Source organism: Camelus ferus, chromosome 3, assembly GCF_009834535.1.
Source record: "Camelus ferus isolate YT-003-E chromosome 3, BCGSAC_Cfer_1.0, whole genome shotgun sequence".
Lineage (NCBI taxonomy): Eukaryota > Metazoa > Chordata > Mammalia > Artiodactyla > Camelidae > Camelus > Camelus ferus.
This window is the reverse complement of record NC_045698.1, coordinates 21826876-21849485: the sequence shown is the minus strand read 5'-3', so window position 1 is coordinate 21849485 and position 22610 is coordinate 21826876. Positions and strand designations below refer to the sequence as shown.

The 22610-nt window shown below is 37.9% G+C and overlaps 1 protein-coding gene across 4 annotated transcripts in view; it reads right to left on the bottom strand.

Moving 5' to 3' along the window:
- The window catches only part of CDH6 (cadherin 6), a 118338-nt gene that overhangs the window by 44617 nt on the left and 51111 nt on the right, over positions 1 to 22610 (bottom strand). For all 4 annotated transcript variants that reach the window (XM_032470522.1, XM_032470510.1, XM_032470517.1 and 1 more), the window contains exon 2: positions 5781 to 6142. In XM_032470522.1, coding sequence (XP_032326413.1) covers positions 5781 to 6008 — 228 coding nt within the window. In that variant the 5' untranslated portion in view covers positions 6009 to 6142. The remainder of the gene's footprint in view (positions 1 to 5780; positions 6143 to 22610) is intronic.

Here is a 22610-nt window from a genome sequence, read left to right as displayed (position 1 = left end):
ATCATGAACACCAAAGCATGTTCTAGGACTGTTTTTTCATTTGTGTCTCAAAATAGCTCTATTATAAACAGTGGACGTACAGGGTAGGAGATATAACTGAGTAACTGTGAGCTCAGGCAGAGGCTGACTAAGTTCCAGCAGTCTGAGACCTTAGGCTGAAGTGCTTGACCACGCTGGGTCTCAGGTTACTCCTCTGTGAAACAGGGGTAGAAATACTAGCCAGGCATTAGGATTGATCCTCACTGGTGAGGGGGACCCGATGAGATAGTGCACCTGAACCATTTAGCAGAGTCTGGAACAAAGCGATGCTCAGTTAGTGTGAGCTATGATGACGCTATAATCTGACGCTGCTGTTTAAACAACAGTGGTTAAACGAGCCTCTGAATCATCCATCAAATTAGCATCAGGAGGTTTCTACTCCTAAGTGTTGCTCTTTTTTTTTTTAAAGGAATATAAGAAAGCAATATTTTAACAATATCATCTTTTAAATGGTCTTTCTAAATGAATAAAATCCTGTTTCATGTTTACTGAATTTGGATCATGTAATTATAGGAACAAATAACTTCTCATCCCTAATTTTAAAGGTGTATATGGCTAACAACTTTTATTTTTATGGGCTGTTACAACATTACTGTCTAATTATCCTAAGACTAGTGGCTTTATTGAATTGGGCAGACATTAATTTTAAAAACTCAAGAGAGAGGCATATTAGGAGGACCTGTACATTAGAGCTTCAAATAGAACCAAAATGTTCACGGTATTTAAAAAAGCACAGCTTATCATTTTCCGAAAAACACCCCCAAAGAAAACCATCACCACCTTCCAAAAAACTAACATCAGAAAATATCTGTGAAAATATGCAGTTGATCAAGTGCCACAAAAACAGATCTCCTGATATGCTGCTAAAAACAAGCTTCTCCAATGCTTCTAATGGAGATTAGTTTAACGTATACATTGTGCGGAAGGAGAGGATTAAGAACATTGTGAAAGATAAAATGGAGGAGACGAGGGACGTGAGCTGTTTAATGATAATGAATCTTTTCCCTAAAATTGTGCATAGTTCTGGGATCTTAAATATATTCATCTTTGTAGTAATGAATGACCATGTCTTCAAAATCTAATCTATATCTAACTTTGTTCTTTTCTTACTGAATTTTACTTAGACTATACACCATTCATCATCAAGGAATTGTTACACTATGTGAAGCTGGAAGGAGGGGCGTGGGGTTGTCTGAAAATGTGGAATTACAATGCTTCCCTTTTATTTTTCTATTCAGTTTACATAAACCAAAGATAATCTAAGTAGATTTTGCATAAAGTCAAATACTCTTCCCTTTAGCCCATGACAAAAAAAAATATGCACCTCTGTTTTCTGTGCCGGCATCACTGATTGTTCTGACCCTGATGGTTCCACCTTGGAATCTCTGACTTTTTGGATCTCCTGCTTTCCCTCCTTTGGCTTCTACATCCAATTAACTGGGAAGTTCTGGTAACTCTCCCTCTGGGGTGTGGGCTGACACCTGCTCTTCCTTTAACATGTGGTTCCAACATCATTGCCTCCTCCAGGAAGCTCTGCTGAACCCCACGCCCAGCTGGCCCCTCTCCTTTATATTTCCATTATACTTTGTGGAGGCCCCTCTCATCGCTGAGCTTGCCACATTTTGTTATACTTATTGCCAATAACACTCTCCTAGGGCAGTGGTTCTCAAATTTCACCACATATTAGAATCATAAATACTTAAATTAAAAACCAACTAAATCAGAATCTCGGAGGAAGTGAGACCCAGGCCTAGGTACATAGTTTTAAAAGCAGCACTTCTCAAATTTCAATGTGTGTAAAATTCACCTAGGGATCTTATTGAAAAGCAGATTCTGATTCAACAGATCTCAGGTGGGGCCCAAGAGTCTCCATTTCTAACAAGCTCTCAGCTGACACAGGTGCTGCTTATGTTAAATTAGCTAAAAGTTTCCCTAAATGCTTCTGTACTTTAGAAAAAAATCATATTCCTTATCTGTATCTGTACCCATATCTGTATCTTAAGCTCACAAAGTTTTACCCAATACAGGACCTCTTCTTCCTATTCTGATACCCTGCCTGCCACCACCTTTTTAAGGTGAGTAGAGGTGTTGAGAATTTTCCATAAATCAGTGTCTGAGTTGTTAATATTTCAGCAACAACTGGCCTTCCTCACTTCTACGCTAATCTGGCCACAGAGAAATGCTGGGGAGCTTTAAGATCACCCGAGAAGGAAGGTCTTGCTACCTTCACTTGTGCTTCGATTTTAAGGCATGATCTTGTATATTCACTTCATTGTCTCTCCAGCCTCCAGCCTCCATCTCCTGCAGTTTCTCAGATGCTTCTGCGACTTTCTTTTTCCTCCTTCTACACCTGATGGCCCTTTGCTCCCATGCCCGTTCTCATATTCTCCTCACTCCTCCATCGTCATTGTCACCTCTGACTTACCCCAAATAACTGGAACCAAGGAACACAAATGTAAAGTATAAACAGATGCTGAGAATGTAACAACTTCTTTCTTCTACTTTGAATGCTCTTTGCTCAACCTCATGACTTTTCCTTGGTTAATGCTTCTATCTGTTGAACTGTACAGATCAGTCTTTACAGTTTCAGGCCTCAAGAATAGGCTCTAAGTAACTACTATTCAGTAGGGCTAATGGCACAATTTAAGGTTCTGTTAGCCTTTGTACACCTGTATATGCCAATCTAACTACAGTCCTATGGTTCCCAAAGTGTGCACCAAGGCACCCTGGGGTGCAGCAGGGAACTCACTGTGGCACCAGGAAGTATCTTTACATTTTGAGGAAATCACAGTAACATTTCTGCTTGGGCAGCCATCTTGTGAATTACCAGCTCAGAGTAGTTCACAGTTTCAACAGCAGGGGGTGCTACATTCCTTTCCATGATGTCATGTATTGATGAAGCTGGGTTTCCCAGAGTGCTCCTGATAAAAGGTAAATACTGTGCAAAAATCAATGTGGAAAAGGAAATGAGGGGTCAGTGTCCAATCTGAGAAGTTGTGCAATGCCCAATAAGGGCCCACATTCCATTAGGAAGTAACTATGGCTATTTAAGAACAAAATAAAAATATTATTTTTTCTGTTAATTGGTTTTTTATTACTTATTTGTCAGAACACAAATACCTATTAAGTTGTGTGGACCTATTCCTTTTGGCCTAAGGGCACTCTGAAAAAAATTTCTGAGAAACATGAAGGGCATTGTGAGCCAAGAAAGTTTTGGAACCTCTGCTAGAGTCTAATTCTTTTTCTCCTAAAATGTCTTAAGTTTGTGGATCCAAATAATGTCATCAGGTATCTGTTTATTCCAAATCTATTAAAAGTGGACCGCTTGTTGTCACATGAGAAACAAATCTTTTTTAAAAAATTTATTCTTTGTCTACTATTAATTGTGGTAAAAAACAAATTGTAGTCTGATCCTTTTTTCTGTTGATAAAACATAAAGTCGAAAGACAGAGTCGGGAAGATGCCCTATCAATAGTTCAGGAACATGTTCTACACACATCTGATTCAGCAAAGCTGGCAACTCTGACAACTTCAGTTACTGCCCTTGACTCTTTTTCCCCAGTGGGTAGTTTCTTATGTGTTATAACTTCAGGGAGGTGGGGGAGGGGCAGATGATGGTGAGGTAGGGAAATTCATCTCGCTGTCGACAAAATATCCAAATCTGAGAATCAAATTGAAGCTGTGATTGTGAAGGAATTTTTCCACAATCCTTTACATTCGCCACTCACGGAGAGATTCGTTAATTACATCATTTTACTTCTGCAATGATACATAAGTTAATATTCCATTTCCATGCATTCCAGACAGATTTAATAGAGTGTATATGACGGAGTTTTCATCAATAACAGTAACTTCTCTTTGCACCTACTATGTGCCAGCCACTAGTTCTTGTCTCACTTTACACTGCAAGTTCATTAGGTAGACCTTGCTCTGTGCATTTTCTAGATGGAGAAACTGAAGTCTGGAAGGTGAATAACCTGCCCTGGGCCACACGACTGGCAGTGGCCGCACAGCGACGGAGCCTCAGATCTGCCTGAGTGCACGGCTCGCAGCTCTGCCCCACGGCAATACTACCTCTCACAGCTGTAATCATACAGTGGACTCCTCTGAGGTTTTATACACTGCTGCTTCAGTATTTTGAAATATCTGGCCTTTCTTTAAAAATACATGGTATTTCTGATATAAAATGGTATCACAATTTGAGAAGAAAACAGGAGGGAATCAATTATTTAGATACAGCACTTTAAATACTTAAACTTCTATAACAATAACATTGTTTGTGTTACAGAAAGTGTAGAAAGATTGTAAGATTATTATTATTTTTTTACATCCATTGCCTTGTCAATGTAGTGCTAGTCAAGTTTCACAAAGGAAATGGAGTGAAGTACAAGTAAGGGTGCCGTCTTTCTTCAGCTGTCATACAGCACGTGAATTTCACAGCAAACACAAGGCTGGACCCTTGGGGATCTGTGTTGATGTTCACCCCTTCACTGAATACTTCCTCTCCTACTTTATTCCACATTAAATAATTCACTTCATTGGAATGCTGCCTGGTTACCTCAGCCCAAGCCATGGATGGCTTTCCTTCATCTATTGTGGTAAATGCTTAAAGACAGTGTTTGTACGTGGTTATTCAGGGATATTGAAAACAGACTAAAGTGTGGACAGGCAGCCCTTGGAATCTGTAAAATTTATGCTATTTGCGTGATATCCGAATACAGATAGTTTAAAGTTGTAGCTGTAATCATAAATGAAGATGTTTTATCATCTCTATTATGTTCATTCCCAGTATGTCTGTAAAGGATGTGTGACAATTATTTTTCTTATCAATACCATGTTCTGAAACAGAGAACTTAAGAAGTACAAACCTGTATCCCTGTCTTTTTTTTTTTATACCTTTGCAGCATGCAGATATTCTGCAACAGGAATCTAGCTGATGATAAAATTTCAGTCAAACTCACGATGACAGTATAACCAAGCTGTTTCCCTGACTCAGCTCCAGTAATCTGTAAGGGCTGTAATGAGTGATACCTCCTCATTCTACTTTCTGGAGCCAATAAAATGGTCAGATGGTATTTGGAAATAGTACCTTTACATAACCATTTTTCTCTTTTGTGAATGTGGCCACAACTAAATAACAAGCTTTTGAAATGCCTGGCTCTTGCCAGTTATTGGAGATGAGACAAAACCAGCAGCAGCAGCAGTAACAGCCAAATCTAAGGCAGTGGTGGGTTTTGAGGACCAAGGGCTGCATTTGGTCAGAGAATGGATGGCACTGTAGGCAGCTGAGTTAAAAAAATAGTTAATTTGAACCTGGCCAAAGGACTAGAGCTCGGAACGTTTGCTTTCAGAATGAGAAAAAGGAAACTTCCTTTCTTTACAGCTTAATCTCTCTATTCCTATTTTTAATACATCCTACTTTACAAAATAGCTGGACCACATTTTTCAAGCTAAAGTAAAAATTAAAGGATTTATGATAATCCTATGCAGAGGGTTGTGGGCGTTTCGTTTTCAAGTGGAGGATTTCTCTTTTTTTCTTGTTGTTGCACTGCTAACATTTCTCAGCTTCATGCTATAGTCTTCTTCCCAAAACTACTCAAGTGAAAAAAAAAGTCTTACCAGATTAGCAACAATTCTTAACTGTACTAGGGGAATAGTTCACATCCTCCCCATCTATTTATGAGAAGTAACTTCTTCAGGCTTTTAAAATCAGAATGTCAAAGAGCCCAGTGGAATCCTACCTTGCCCACATACTGATAATCGGATCCCGTGTATTCCTCCAGGAGAAAGAATTGATTCCACATCCAGCTCCTTTTTGAACGGCTCAGCTCATTTTTGCTGTTTCCGGAGAGCTCCAGGGCCCTTTTCTTTGCCGGGAAACCACTAGTCCTCTTAGACAATGGAGTTGAGAAAGTTGGGTAGGGCTGACCAACCCAAAAGAGTAGCAAGAAGTACCGGTAAGTTCTCATTGTGATGACACAGTCCAGTCCAGTCTCTGGGTAGTGGGTACCCCTCTCCTTGAAGTGCCTTTTTTCACTGCACTGTATCCAGCCTCATTCCTCCTTCCTTCCTTAATGTTCTTGGCTCGGCTCTCAGAGGATATCTGGAAAGAATAATAACATATCAAGCATTTTTAGAGATGCTTAAAATTCAGTGTTTGAGCAAATTAGCTCTGGAAAAAAGAGGACAGAAATTTGAATAGCGAAACAACAGAAAAATAAGTTGGCTATCAATTTTTAAATGAGGATAACGGTCTTTCAGAGATGCTAAATGGAAGGCGTGTGCCGAGTAGGAAGCTGCTGTTTTCTTCTCTCCTTTTCTATCACTTAAAAATCCTATTTTAAGTAATAGCATTGCTGTAGGTCAACATGCCAGAGTGGATTATTTCACTACTCTTTTACCTCTGAGTATGTGGGCTGAGATCTGGTTAGAAGAAATGAGTTTGCGTTTCTGATTCTATTTGCATATTTATCCTCATGAACAAGTCTGAGGCAAAGGATACCAGAGACAATTTCAATTCCATTGAAAGTGGGTAAGGTTGAAATTTCACTACAGTGTCTTGAGCACCTGTGATGTGGAGGCTTGAGCCTGTTCTGCAGACTCTTGGCTTCGGAGATGTGATGGAACAGCCTGGGTCAAATAAGGTTGGAAAAGACCTCATGCTTTCTCTTCAGAATGCTTATTAGTGTATTGAAGTTTCTGAAGTGAAATTTTGTAATGATGATAATGAGCCTACATTTAATCTGGTATTTCCCAAACTTGACCAGGAAACTTTTTTCCCTCATATGATCTAATATCACTATAGGATGAGGTAATGAACAAACTATAGAATTTGTATTTAATGGAATATCAGAATAAAATGAATAATTCTTTTCAAATTTCTTAGGAAATCCTGATGGGATAAAATGTATCTCTAAATTTTACTTGTAACTTAAGCAACAAAGCATGTATATTAAAATTAGTCCAACAGTTTCTATGTAATTTTCACAGGTACATCAAACATACTGCAATATCAAAGTGAGGGCGACTGACGACAAGGTCTTCAGAAAAGTCAGCTATTATACTTGTGGGCAATAATTTTCTGTGACAAATATTAATTTTCAAGAGCACAGCCTAGCATTTAAAAAAATCTTCAGGCCAGAGTGCTTGACAAAGATGTCACAATTTGGTTTACTATTTTATGTAATTAAAGTAATATATGCCTATATCTCCCTCCTAAGCTTTTCCATAGTTCTTTTAAAAAAAATCCAACAAAGTACTCCCTAATATTAATATTACTACTTGATACAGAAAAAATTTTCCTAAATAATACCAACAAAAAATGTAGTGCTTCGTCATGCAGAAAACAGGAGTAATTAAACTGGCATAGTTACTAGATAAATACAGATAAAGAAACATGTTTGAGGTAACCTGATCAGTATTTTTTTTTCCTCTATGTCAGAAAAGATATGTTCCCATGTCTCCTGTTATTCTACCAGGTAAGTGTATATGTGATCATTTTTTTTTTAACCTCAGCAATGAATAATTATAGCCCCCCAACACGTGGTTGAGTGGAAGCTTTTTGTTGGAATGTAAGTGAAGTATTTCATAGCGTTCAGCATTTTTAAACCTTTATTCCATTATTATGCATCTTCTTGACGGCAGGCTGGGGAAGTTGAAAATTCCGCAAGTGAGTGAATTAGTACTATGACAATTAGTCATGCTGGAAAAACACCACGTAACAGTATATTTGTCATTATGTGGCCTTGGTACAGGTGTGGAGTGACTGATGACCAATTAGGTAACGGCAATTCTTCTCTCTTAGCTCAGGGATGGTGTATCAAGGGGACTGAGAGAGCATATGGAGAAAAGCCCTCTGAAGACGTCTATTCATTTCTAGTCGTGGAGATTACATTGAGGTTGACTCAGTGGAAATTACATTTTTCTTAATTTCCCACATTCTCCATTATTTGCATAGACAAATCCTGCAGTGAAGAATTACACGTCTGCTGCTGCACTCAGTGTGTGCCCTGCGGTGCTGGCAGGAAAGAGGGATGCAGAGAATGGAGGTGTCAGCTGTTTAAAAGGCAGACTCCTAAAGGCCATTTTAAAGAAAAATCGGTCCCTGCGGGTGTTGTGTGCAAACTCTACAAGCTGTTGGCACTTGAATATTAAATATTAGTTCTTTTTAATATCACAGATACCAAAATGTCATGTATTTCACTTTTTTTTTTTTTTTGGCTGAGCTGGTAATAAGCTTTTAAAGTGGTACAAATTAAAGCAATATTTCCAAGTATGGTAGAACATCTAGTTTTGCTATAACCCAGCTCCTTTTGTAACAGCTTGGCAGGGTAAGTCCTTGTTAAAACTCATTACACAAAATTACTAAAATGACCATGATCTACTCATATTTGGTGTTAGTTTTTTAGAGAGATAGATTTCTCTGTGAAATTCTATGGTAAAAAAAAAAAACTCTCCAACAAACTGGAAACTGTTGAATATATAACTTAGTAATTCTCATATAATAGTTCCTAGTAGTCAAGATTGCATTGTGGTTAAGATTATCAGTGTTGGAGCCAGACTGCCTGGGTTTAAATTGCTGTGGATTTGGGAAAATGCTTAATCTCACTACACCTTAGTTTCTTCTTCTGTAAATTTGGGTAATTACAGTAACTACCTCATAGGGTGTTGTAAGGATTAAATAAGTCATTACATGCACTTAACACAGTGCCTGGCACTTAGTAAGGTATTAATAAGTATTATCTGGTATTATTATTATTACTACTATTGTTACTGACTATTATTAGCATGGCAAGTGTAGAACCCATCTGTAGCATTCTATAAAAGTCTGCAAAAGATAGTTCCCTCTTAGGCTGAAAAATTTTTTTATTTTTCAAGAAGCATTTCCAATGAAGTCGAATTATTTTAAAAATAAAGAATAGAAGCACTTTAAAAATCAGAATTAGTCCATTTGCTAACTGTTTTCCTTTGTGTGGACTTCAATTCAGGATTTCACAGTAATGATGTAGAAACAAAGAAGGCAGAAGCTTTCTGCCCTCTGCCTGCCTCGGGAAGAGGAATATGGGCAAAAAAAGGAAAGTTCACTGGAGGGCAGAGGGCAGACTCATTCATAGAATCTATGCATTTTTTTCCCTCTTTCCATTTTATTATGTTAAGGTTTTGAAAATCATCTTTATTTTATTTAGGTGAAAAAAAATCAGAACTAGCTCCAATGTAATAATTCTGCCGAAATGGTACTGGATAAACACGTCTTTTTATAATTTTAACATGTTGATATGATTCTAATATTATCTCAACCAAGAATTTGATATAGTTGAAAAGAGTGATACACCTATTTTAGATTTGAATCTAAAAATATGAAATGGAAAAAGCCCCCATATTCCAAGCACAACGTTCGATGCAAAAACCAGGATTCTTAAGGTGCTAAATGGCCATAAGTTTAAGGAAGGTCCCTGACACCATACACAAAAATAAACTAAAAATAGATCAAAGACTTAAACATAAGACAAGACACAATAAACCTCCTAGAAGAAAATATAGGCAAAACATTATCTGACATACATCTGAAAAATGCTCTCCTAGGGCATTCTACCTGAGCAATAGAAATAAAAGCAAGAATAAACAAATGGGACATAATGAAACTTACAAGCTTCTGCACAGCAAAGGAAATCATAAGTAAAACAAAATGACAACCTATGGAATGGGAGAAAATTTTTGCAAATGAAACCGACAAAGGCTTGATCTCCAGAATATATAAGCAGCTCATACGACTTAATAAGAAAAAAAGAAACAACCCAATCCAAAAATGGGCAGAAGACCTAAACAAGCAATTCTCCAAGGAAGACATACCAATGATCAATAGGCACATGAAAAAATGCTCAATATCACTAATTATCAGAGAAATGCAAGTCAAAACTACAATGAGATATGACCTCACACCAGTCAGAATGGCCATCATTCAAAAGTCCACAAATGACAAATGCTGGAGAAGCTGTGAACAAAAGGGACCCCTCCTACACTGCTGGTGGGAATGCAGTTTGGTGCAGCCACTATGGAAAACAGTATGGAGATTCCTCAAAAGACTAGGAATAGACTTAACCATATGACCCAGGAATCCTGCTCCTGGGCATATATCCAGAAGGAACCCTACTTCAGAATGACACCTGCACCCCAAAGTTCATAGCAGCACTATTTACAATAGCCAAGACATGGAAACAGCCTAAATGTCCATCAACAGATGACTGGATAAAGAAGTGGTATATTTATACAATGGAATACTACTCAGCCATAAAAACTGACAACATAACGCCATTTGCAGCAACATGGATGTTCCTGGAGAATGTCATTCTAAGTGAAGTAAGCCAGAAAGAGAAGGAAAAATGCCATATTAGATCACTCATATGTGGAATCTAAAAACAAAACAAAACAAAACAAAACAAAACAGAAATACAAAACAGAAACAGACTCATAGACATAGAATACAAATTTGTGGTTGCCAGGGGGATGGTGGGTGGGAAGGGACAGACTGGGATTTCAAAGTGTAGAATAGATAAACAAGATTGTACTGTGTAGGGAAATACATACAGGATCTTATGGTGGCTCACAGTGAAAGAGAATGTGACAATGAACGTATGTATGTTCATGTATAACTGGAAAATTGTGCTCTATACTGGAATTTGACACAACATTGTAAAATGACTATAACTCAATAAAAAAAGTTTAAAAAAATAAAATAAATAAGGAAGGGAAGGAAAGGGCCTGGTGGAGCACACCACCTTCCAGCAATGTGGGAAAGCTGCTGACTTCTGAGCAAAGTGCAGGAGAACCACATGGTAAGCAGTAATCAGATATGCAGGCTATTTTGTAGGCATCAGGAAGTTAACTAAAATGACAAAAAAGCAAGGGCATACATAGACACTGAATTTTAAAATAGCAGGTCTGAGTATTCGATTAGGAAAGATCAGAAGATTAGACAGTGGGAGGGGAAAGAATACAACACAGATATTGTAACTTTTTGCCTCCATCTCCTCATGGCATTAACAGCAAATCAGATAAAAATATCAAAAACTCTAAAAATAAAACTCAAACTGCTTTTATAGCCTAGCAATGAACTTAGATTACTTAATAGACCATTTCTCTACTTATATTATTTGCTGGAATCTGTTTTTTTTGGGGGGGATTTCTATTTCTTATAGGTAATTGTATGCTCTGAAATTTGATATGCAAAAGTGGTTGCTCCAGAAAAATAGTTTGAATCTTTGCAGAAGCCTTTTTTTAGTGATGTGTAGAAGGTAATTAAATAAGATGTTTATGGAGAGTGAGGCAAAGCCCACATAGCATTGATAATTGCATACTTTGAAAATTTATTTGCCTGGCAGCCAATATGCATATATACTTCATTCTTCACAAGAGTGCATAGTCAAGTCCAGCTTTTATTTGATGCATGCCAGTTAGAAGGAGCCTGGGCCTTATTAATTCAGGTTCTACCAATTTAGAATATGTGATAATTAATGCAGAAGCTGGGCTGAAGTTTTCCTTTGATTAGCAAAATCTTTTCCTCTAGATTATTGGAAATTAATAATGTAAAAATATTTCATAGGATATATAGAATGAGAAGACAAACTACAATGTCTTCAAGTTCCCTGGAGTACTTTGGAATCACCTTTTATTTGCAAATAATGAATATGCTAATTAGAAAACTTCTCTATTGATTGAATTACTTCTCCAGTGACTTATGCTTGATAGCAGCCTGAGTGACTCAACTATATTATCTGGTTTTGAGATACTGATTTTATTATACTATTTACAGACAAATGAATAAGTAAATATTAGACAGATTTAAAAGCAATATAATCACTTTAAAGTTTTAGAATTCATACTGAGCATACATTTGTCTTGGTGTTCTTGATTAATTCTAATCAGTGCAATATTACCTTCATGCTACCTAGGCTTACAAATTAAACCAAGTACACTCATTCTTTGGTATGCAGAGACTTAACTTTGGCATTGAAAGCACAGTAAGCATTCAATAAAGCAACATTATTAATATACTTGAACCATATACCATTGTAAAAGAATGTTTTAAAATCTGTTATGAAATTGTTTCTTCAAATAAATGGTGTTGCACACAAATACTGTAGCGTAGCACTTTGCATGATGCTGTTCACAGAAAACATTTCTGAAAATACTGTCTACCCATGTCGCCCTAACCCACTGGTATAACCCATCAACAATGGTTTTCACATACATATCATAAATCCCTTATTCATTTTTGGTACTTCTCACATTCTGTCATCACGGAGGTAGAAAACAGCTGGTTATTTACAACTATTTAACATTTCTCCTGACTCTATTGGATTCCTACTCTGAGCCTGAAATCTCTCCAGTCCCACACTGTCTTTGGGTACAGTGGGGGTGAGGATGGTATTTACTCCATTAAAACCTAGCAAAATCAAAGAAACAGAACTGTGATAATCAGGATGGATTAAATAGTGAAGCCAAAGGGTCACACATCTTCCTACAAGGAAATGTTTAAAATACATATATACATTCTTTATTCTGCAAGAAGAGCTTTACAGCCAATTAAGTCTGTCCATGATCAATTTTCTGATCACCCAAGAAACTTTGTTTTGAACAGGTTGCCACCTGTGAATAAAAGTAAGTCTATAGAGTATGGCTGACCTTCTAGAAGTGGTGACATAAGGATGGAACCAATTTAAAATTTTTGGTAGAGATTTCATATGAAGTCTTCATTTCTAAACCTCCATTTCATTTTTCTGTAAATGTCAAAGTCACTGTTGAGTAAAATTGGTTCTGTTTCGTGTGTGTAATGAACTCCACTGAAATGTGTCAAACAGCCTTGGCATCCTTCATCACGTAGCATTCCTCTTGTGCCAATGAATCATTATGGCAACAGCCATCAAATGATGCCTGAATTTTTTGTAAATGTTTATATTTGTGGATAATATGCCAATCTGTTTGCAAACGGATGTGTTTCCAGATGAAGCTATTTCAACAGTATTACCCTTGTTCTAAAATCATATTCCACACATTGCATTAATGAAGATAAAATCAAATGTGTTACAGCGCATAAAATGGTGTTTTATATGTAGTTGAGGCTCAAGGAATATTTGTTGATTTGAAATACTCACTTGGAACAAAAAACCCAAAAACTTGAATAAAAAAACCAAAAAACAAAAAACGCAGCTCTTTTTCCACATGGGGGCGGGGCAGACGGAGGCCAAACTATTTTATCATAAGAGAAAGAATCAGAATATGGTTAAGAACAGACTCTGGCATGCCACACTCTGGGTTAGACGCTCAGCCCCACCCAACACTGGCTGGGCAAGTGGGGGACCAATGTGTGTCTCAATTTTTTAAATCTATAAAATGGCATATTAATAGTACCTACCTCAGACTTCATGAATGAGTCCATGTGAGGGCTTAGCTATTAAGATGGCCACAACCACCTAAAGTGTCAAAGAATATCTTAGCAGAGGACACACTTCGCCTCTTGCACGTTTCTTGTTTTGCCTTTCACAATTGAGAAACTGAAGTCAGTTGCTAATCTTTAAAGATCAGTACATGCCCATATCCGGCTTCACTTGAAACCACAGATACTCTGGTGACCTCTTCATTTCTGGAGTGGCGGAGGCTGGCTCCTGAAGCTGGCACTTCCCTATGACCCTCACTGGTGCCTGTCCACTGTGTGTTTCATTGCCATTCAACTGCCTTTTCCCATCTCAGGTTCTCCGTGGTTTTCTTAAACCTCCTTGCTTCTTTCCTTTATGGGTCCTGCCTGGCCCCTAAGGGCCTTTGGGCTTGTGGAGCCTGTCTTTTCCCAAAAGATTTACTCATGTGAACAAAGGAGAAGAGAAAGCATTGTATGCCTTTAATCAGCTCTTCATGGCATGAATTTTAAACATTTCTGTAGCAAAGTATATGTTTAGGTTGCAGAAATGTATGAAAGACTTGGTTTCCTCTCTGCTTGTACATTAGGCTCTCTGGTAGCTTCGTTAATTTTTTTGAATGCACAGCCGTTTAGGACCACGAAACTTCAACAAGACTGCAAGATGTCAAAACCCACTTGCACATTAGTGCAATAGCTCAATGAAAGGGCAGCCTGAGTGTATTGGCTGGGAGCTACAAAGGTACCTGATCGGGTGTGAGGAGTTCAAAGCAGATTCAACTTTATTAAATTGCAAAAGGAGACACATAGTTGGGTTTACCATTAAGTCACTGTGAAACCTGGCACATCACAGATGATTTTTAAAGCACTCATGTCAAGTGCTATGAGGAGTGGTGACGCTGTATTTATTCTTGCTGACATGATGTCTAAGCCTTTATCAATTATATGAAGTCTAGTTCATAATAATGGCTAAACTTGCTGTCTTCTAAACCTAAACTTACTCTGAGCTAGGCCCTGTGCTTAAGCACATCACAAATTTGTCTTCATTTAATTCTCATGACAAATCTGTGAGGTGGATACTATTCTTATAACTTCTGCAGATGAGAAACTGAAGCTTAGAGAGATGGGGTAACTTGTCCAAGGTCATGCAATGAGTACTTGATGAAGCCACCTAGCCCTGCCATCAGACTCTGGAAGTCCTCGCTCTGAACTCACTCTGAGTCACAGGCCAGGCTGCTGCCCATGATAAGTGCGACTGTGACTTTAGAACTGAGTCTTCAAGATTCCCCTAAAAATTTAACCATAACACAGATTGCTGAGAGGTAAAAACAGTTGTCAAAAATGTATAAGCTTAAAAGAACAGCAAACAAAGTTTGCTTTGTGTCCTGCAAGGGGGTAAACATGCGATCTGAAACAACAATTCTTTGAGATGGAGACCATCTCTCTTAGCCTCCATTCTGGAGACAAGAAACACAGGCTTGGAGGGACTGGATGCTCTGCCCAAGGGTGCACAGCTAGCAGTTGGCAGAACTTGGATCAAACCCAGCTAATGGAGATTAACCATGGCATTCACTGTCTCATTTGTATTTTGCTCATGGGAACAGCATCTAGGTTTTATTTATTCTCATTTCAGACAAAATTTGAACAAATTTATCATCAGGTTTCTAAATCCCCAGCAAATTAAAGGGATGGTGTAAGGAATGCTGGAGGCTGGAGTAGCAATATTAGTAGGAGGTGGTGGCTGAAAGGCACAGAATGTGGCTTCTAAAGGCAGACAGAAGAATTAAAGAAAGAACAGACAGAGTCAGGGGCTGGCCCTGGGGGACAGGCGACAACACTCGTGTTCCTATGCCGAGAATAGTGTCTACAGCTAGTGACACCAGATAAACATTTGTGAAATAAGTGACTGCATGGATGAACGCATGAGCGACGGATTGTAAGAATGACTAAACGCGTGAACTGATATGACTAATGACTGTTAAGAACGGGCACAGGAATACTTCACAGCACTTGAGGAGACCCAGCACACGAATATTCATTATGACGACTTTGAATCATTAAGAAGAGTTCCAAGTTCTGCTGAATGTTTGGTTTGAGAAGGCATGGCTTTGTAGAATAAATACAAGCAAAATGACGGTCAAAAGTTACAACAGTGGTGTTTAGAACGGCTGGGGGTTAGCCCTCACTGTCTCTCTTTCTTCCTTCCCGTGTTATCCATCTCAGGCAGGCACTTCCACCTCTCAGAGCTTTTGTTTCTCCCGTGTGAAATGGGGGCTGGTGTGCTAATACCCAGGGATAAAACAGCACCACGGCTAGAAGCACACTCTGAGCCAGTTCACCCACATGCATCCCAGCGTCAATCTGCGTTAGTCCTGAGAAGTTGGCAAGCGACTGGATGTGATGTGCTTCAATTTCCTCCTTTCCGAATTGGGGCTAGTAAAGTTTTAGGGTCTGAGTGGAGGCACCTGATAAACAGCACTTCTCTCCTGAACTACAAAGACATTAAGAAAACAAGGACACCAACAACAAAGGAGCGTATTCAGGCAGGGCTCCCCGCGAGGCAGGGCTCCCCGCGAGGCAGGGTTAAATTCTATTTCGCTTTTCTTTTGCAAAAGCAGAAGCTGCTGCTACCTCTGGATAGCAGGCTCCAATTCTATGGTTCAGAGCCAGAAGGAATGACTTTCTGCTCCCACCCCTGGCCCATTCAAGTACAGTACCCAGAGAACACTTTTTGAAGAAAATGATCAGGCAGAATCTGTTTTAATCCCCAGGAATTAAAAAAAGATCATTAGAGACATCAGTGATCCTGAGAGCCAGTAAATCACTTATTAATTACCAACAATTCTTGTACTTAAAGCTTTGCTTTTTGGAGTTGTTTATAGCATCACTAAAAGGAAAAAAGTATGAATAATTTAAAGGCTGGGATTTTAAAACTTCCCTTAAAATATCTTTCGCTACAGGTCAATCAATGCATTAGAGGCAAAATGAATTCCTTTCCATCTCTCTTCACCTTTCCCATAACCCCCATTCCCTCAGCACACACAGAGAAACACGGCAGAAAGGGATGATGTGCTTTGGACATTTTACCTGTTAACACTGAAAAGCTACAGTGGCTCTTCTCACCCGAGAGAATAGCACTATTCTTAGTGTAACCCTTCACACTAAGTTATAATGGGAAAAAATAACTGAAGCCCCATTTGATATTTGGAAAGTTTCATTCATTCAGTGTGTTTTATGCAACACTTTATTTGCAGAGGATCCATAACCTAAATTAAATCCTTCTCATAATATCCTGGTGTAATAACTTAGTAGAAATTTAATTAAATAAATATCGTATAACAACTTCAAGTGGTACTGCAACGCTTCAAGGTTTATTCCCTGAGACTTAACTAAAGTAGAAGGGGGCCTGTGAAACTGGGGACATATTAACCAACTCAGGCTAATGTTAACTGACCATCAAATTAGACTTGAATAGACAGGAAGACAATGTGCTTGAATGGGTTGCTGGATGTTTTATCAATTTTGATTGCCTTCATTTAAAAACTTTAATTAGAACCTCTGTTTACTTGAGTCAAATTGTGCATAAAATATCACGCAAAACATTTTCAAAGGGAATTTTAATTATACCACTAAAGAAATGCCCTTGTTCAATGTTTACTAAACACTTGCCAGAACAAGTTAATTAATACATGTTTAAATTAGTGAAAGAAGAAGAAGAGAAACAAAGAAAAAAATCACATTCATCTTCTGTCAAGTTTTACTGCAGTTGTCAAAGAAGTTCAGTTTCTAATTTAACGACTGCACTATCACAGCGTACATGTGTAATTACACACAATGGTGCACCAGAACACAACAAGGCCAGCACAAAGCTAATTTCCACTGGTGGTTATTGTTCAAAATAATTGTGCATTGTTACTTGATGTTCTGCAGTCACCAAATCAAGCATTTTTTCAGTCATCCATCTATTAATTTTTCCATGGTAGAAAGTCAGAATTTTCACATGTTACTTTTTCAATAGTACTTTTATAATAGGTCAGTAATAGGGCCTTTTACTTATTTAAAGCTACAGATAAATACTACAGAAATAGCTTAATATGTAGAAAAAGAAAAATTTTGATGTTACTGAGTTTTTAGTTTCAATTTGAATATGCCACCAACTTTTCAGCTTTATCTTTTCAAAATCCCCCTTTCCCCATCTACTAATGTAAACAATGACTGCTTGTGTTAGTAAAGATAGATATTGGGAACCAGTTGATAATCTACTAGAAAAACAGAATGAAATCAATCTTTCTGGGGTATGCCCTGTTATCTCAGTAGCTTTATGAAAACTCAGAAGGAAAAGTATCCAAAATAATTTTGAAATCTTTTGAAGAATGAAAATGCACATATCCCATTAATGGTCACTACCATCAATAAGAAATTTATTCTTTTAATCAGTGTACCCCACATCAGTCCTATTATAGTTTGCCCCTGTATTGTTGAAGCTGCTCACCAAATTTCTCAAATCCTCTAAGAAGCCACAACCAGTGCAAGTCTGAGACATGACACTGACTTAAGAGTAGGCCTCCCTTAAGTGTCCTATCTGACATTCTACTGATGGGCCTGGTCAATCAACTGATTTGTTATAAAAATTAAATTTGATACAGTATGTAAAACACTTATGCACTGCCATGTAAGCAGGCAATAAATATTAGCCAGCATGGCTTTTGATATCGTTGCTTACCAAGTGCTGATCTAATGCAGCGCAACAATAGTACCTTTAACAATCCGCTGCCTCGGGGCCACTTAATATTAGTAAAAAACATGAAGTCAAAATATCATGAAATGCAGCTGATTTGAAAAACAAAGCAAAACAAAATACCTTTTCCTTCTACGTATTATTTTCCTTTACACTTAGGAAAATGCATGTTTGGTACTTAAGCATGCTACTGACTTGCTCTGTGATTTCAGCTGGCAGGGGAAACAGAATTTCCTAATGTATTTTTCCTAATAAAATAAAGAACCTGAAGTGCCAGCATATTTGCACACCTACCAATTATGAAACAAGTTTCCTTGGATATTAAAACTAAGCCAAGATATAATTTAGTCCCATAAAATACTGTCAAACTCAGCTATAGTTCCTTTCGGAGCATCAGGAATTGTTATTTAATTAGCAATTGATTAGTGGACTTTAATGTAACTGTTTTTTTTTTTTTTTTTCCACAACACAGTTGAAAGTTTTTGGAAAATGAGCATTTTTCTCCATATGAAGAAAAGAAGTACAGATATATGTTTTTTTAAAAGCATCTGAGAGTCAAGTGTTTCTGACATCCCGAACTTGAGATGTTGCAGCTCTGTCACTGGTGCAGAATTTCTTTCAGATGACTGTAAATAAAAATCAGGTATCCATGGTTATAAATACTCCACTTCACATTTTCCTCAGCAACAGCAAAAAAATTCAATTAATTGAATCTCAGCCAACTACAAACAATGCCAGAAGTGCAATTCTTGGTGCTCCAGGTCATGGGCAACTACTAATTAAGATGCAAAGGATCAGCATTAGAGGCCCCCAATACAGATTTTTGTCCCAGGATTTTTTTTTTTTTTGATAGGTATGGACAGAAATATCTATAAAATGCGGCTTCAGCTATATGGGAAAAGAGGAAATTGGGTACGATCTTTATTTTGCTTGCTCTGGAATTTTTGTTAAAGTTCTGAATTGTCACTTTTGATAATGAAAATGATTATTTTCACTTCAGGATTTTTATTTATAGAAAAAAAAAGCCACCTCTTTGCATTTCATGTTACTTCTATTTTAAGGGAACACCAATTCAGTGATTTCCCAGTGGAGAGATGGAGGGGAGGACAAAGATCTTTTAAAATGGTTGAAGCCACCAAATGTGAAATTTGTGAACTATGATACACCTTATTTAGAAGTTTCCCCCAAATCACTGGCCAAGAGGCTAATAGAAATGTGTGTCCACAATCTTTCATAATATCTAGATCTGCTGGCAGTAAAATTTTATGTGTGTTTGTGTGTATATGTTTTGCTTTCTGAGATGTAGGTAATTTCTTCATGTTGCTTTATGGTGGCTGAGTTCAAACATGAAGAATTCTGAGAAAAAGATCAGTACAACTTGTTAGCTTCCCAATTTATCATCCACCTATACAAGATTTAATGGTTGTGTTAACCCAGAGTCTCAAGAATAATTATAGTCTAAAACAAGTCCTTAAAGTAAAGAGATGAAAAGAACTATATAAAGGGAGGGCTGTCATGAAACAGAAATTGCACAAGCCAGGGAACTTTCATCGTGTTGAGGAAGAACTTTACTATGGGATTCTTTTTTAAATTAAGGTGTCTGGCAAGTTAGATGAAAATAAAATATGTATGATTAGCAGGGAATACCTTGGCTGAGAGTAGCTGGGATATGAGAGGAGAAAGGACTGAAAAGTGTTTTTTTTTTCTTTTCCCCCAAGTCATTACCAGCTTTAGTTCACAGAAAAGTTATTTCAAATACTCGCTTTGAAAGACTGCTTTGAGGTCTGCTTTTAATTTGAACAGTTAAATATCGTATTCATGCCAGTGAATCTTTTTTCTTGTTTTAATATCATTAGGAAGAAAGCCTCCCAGGCCTGAGTGAATAGTGTAATTGCTTAAAAGAAGAAATATATAGCATACATATTTAATAAAAACCTTTTAAACAATTTCCTTATGTTGGCTAGGCACTTTTGTTTATAAAAGATAGACTTTTAGTATTTAAAAAACCAAACTACAGTGAACCATATGGAAAATTCTCCAGAGTAAAGATTTTAGCAAATAACCTCTCATAGCCTCTCTGGTTATATCTGTTTAGGTTGCAGGTCAGTTTTACAGGATCCTTAAGTTTGCTCATACAGTTAGAGTAAGCCACACTCTCTAAATCTGAAAAACTCCTAAGAACAAGATAGGGGTCATCATAAAACTCTGGTCATAAATTCCATAAGATAAGTGCTTTAAAATTTCCCATATCTTGAAATGCTTCCCCAAACTGAAAAAATATTTTTTTTTCATGAAAAGTAAAAGAAAAAAATAGAATGCATTGCTACTTTTCAGAGCTCAACAGATTGCTGTCTGCATGCACGACATTTCCCACTGTTTCTAACTAAAGAGAAATGACTTTGGCACTTTATCTGTTTGATGAGAGATTGTTACTGCAATTGCCCTATGAGACATCAAGCCACCTGTCACAGCATCCCTGGCTGGTTTTTTTTGTTTTGTTTTGTTTTGTTTTGTTTTGTTTTGTCCAAGGCAATCCTCTCCAGTCAGCATGGGGACTGGAAACCAGAGTGCTACCAACAGAAGTAGCTGGAGCATTCTGGCTAAGAGAATGGGCTTTGGAATAGGTGGATATAGGGTGAAAATTTTATTTACTTGCATGACTTTGAACATGTTACATAACCTTTTAAAGTTTTAGCCTTTTCACCTTACACTGAGGACGATTATATTCAGGTCGCAGGTTATTAATGGGGAGATTGAATCACAGGGTGTACAGAAGGAGCAGATACATAGCAGCTATTATTAGGTCATATTTTGGGTAAAGGTCTGATGAATTGATGACTTTTGAGACTTTCTGATTTTCATAATGGCTTTTCAGAGATGGTAGCTAGCTGACCCTCCATCTTTTCTGCAGAGATGTCCTGAGTAAAGATTCCTTGGCGGTATAAAGGCAGGAACCGAAGTGTGGAGTTTATTGAAGTCTTCAGTTTTATCTTAAATCCTTAAGCATACTTTGTGATCTACTCAATAATAGATCTAAATTATCTTATTACCAACATTATTCTTTCCCCTCAAATTTTCTTGTAAATCTGCTCTGGTGTTACTCTCATACTGTGGTACTGCCTGGCCTCTGGCACCATGCCAGGCATGAAAACAGCCAGTCTGGGACACACTGGAGAAAGACTAGACAACCTAGGCTTCCGTAAACTCTGCTTTCTGGTGCCTTTGTGCAGATGATGGGGCCGAAGGGGCGCTCTGTCTCTCTGACCGCCCCATCTCCTTGCAAAATGAAACATAGATAGTATTGGTTCTCAGGTATGGATTATCCTCACCCTTTTAATTTAAATTTTTAGCTGATTTGGCTGAGAAATGGGGTGCAATGGGGTGGAGGTAGAGGATGGAGAACAAATTTCCAACCTTTAGTGAAAAAATTAAGGAAGCTATTAAGTGGTAAAACGTGCCACTCCATGTTGCCCCGTACACATCCCTATTTGGCAGTCCACTAAGAAAACACTAAGATAGATTTAGAGTCAGTGGTTTAGAAATGATGGCATATGCTCAGTAGAGGTTGACTCTCATCCTATAAATCATGGGAAACTTGTAGGTAACTTTGCAGATTAAGTGAGAAGGAAGATTAAATACATGGTTTAGGGGGTGGCTTGCTATGCAGACAACTGGATTCTTCACTTAGGCTCAATAACATTTCTTGTAAGTAAAATCCATGATGATAGTAAGTCATTTCTTAAGACATAAATAAATAATCCAAGGTCTAAATAATAGAATTATTGTTTCTATCAGTTCTCAACCTTGTGTCACTCTGATAGGTTAAACAACCATTCAACTTAAAAATAAAGCCTCATAATATCCCCTGTTCACCGTCAGCCCTCTGACCTCGTAAGCTGGGACACACAGGTTGCGGGTGTTAGAGGTAGGATAGGATGGTGCTTGTTAACATCTCATCCTGGACAAAGGCCAACGAAGTAGATGGGAGGGAGGGAGAGAAGAGAGAAAGAATAAGGGCAAACTCTGTGGTGGTTCATTTACAACTGTAACTGGGGAAAGTCTCGAAATCAAAATGTAAATTTATCTCCCACTGTCTGTGTACATTTCGTTCAGTGGTAGTAATATTTACTTGTTCCTAGGGCCATGACACGCTTGGCCTTTCTTACTTCATAGATGGACTATGGTCTCAGTTGGTGATTGGACTTTGTCATACACATACTAAGATTAAACCAGACTCAACTTAGGTGAATCTTCCCTCCTCAGCCCAGGCTTACTTCCTGCTGGAAAGGGATACGGTTCTTCTGCTCCCTCTCTCCCAGCCCCTTGCCTCCAATTCGTGAGCTTCAGTTTCTGCTCCTTGTCAACCTTGATGTTGTTAGCAGGGAGTAAGGGACAGGTAGTGGGGCAGTTTGTTCTGTTTTCTGT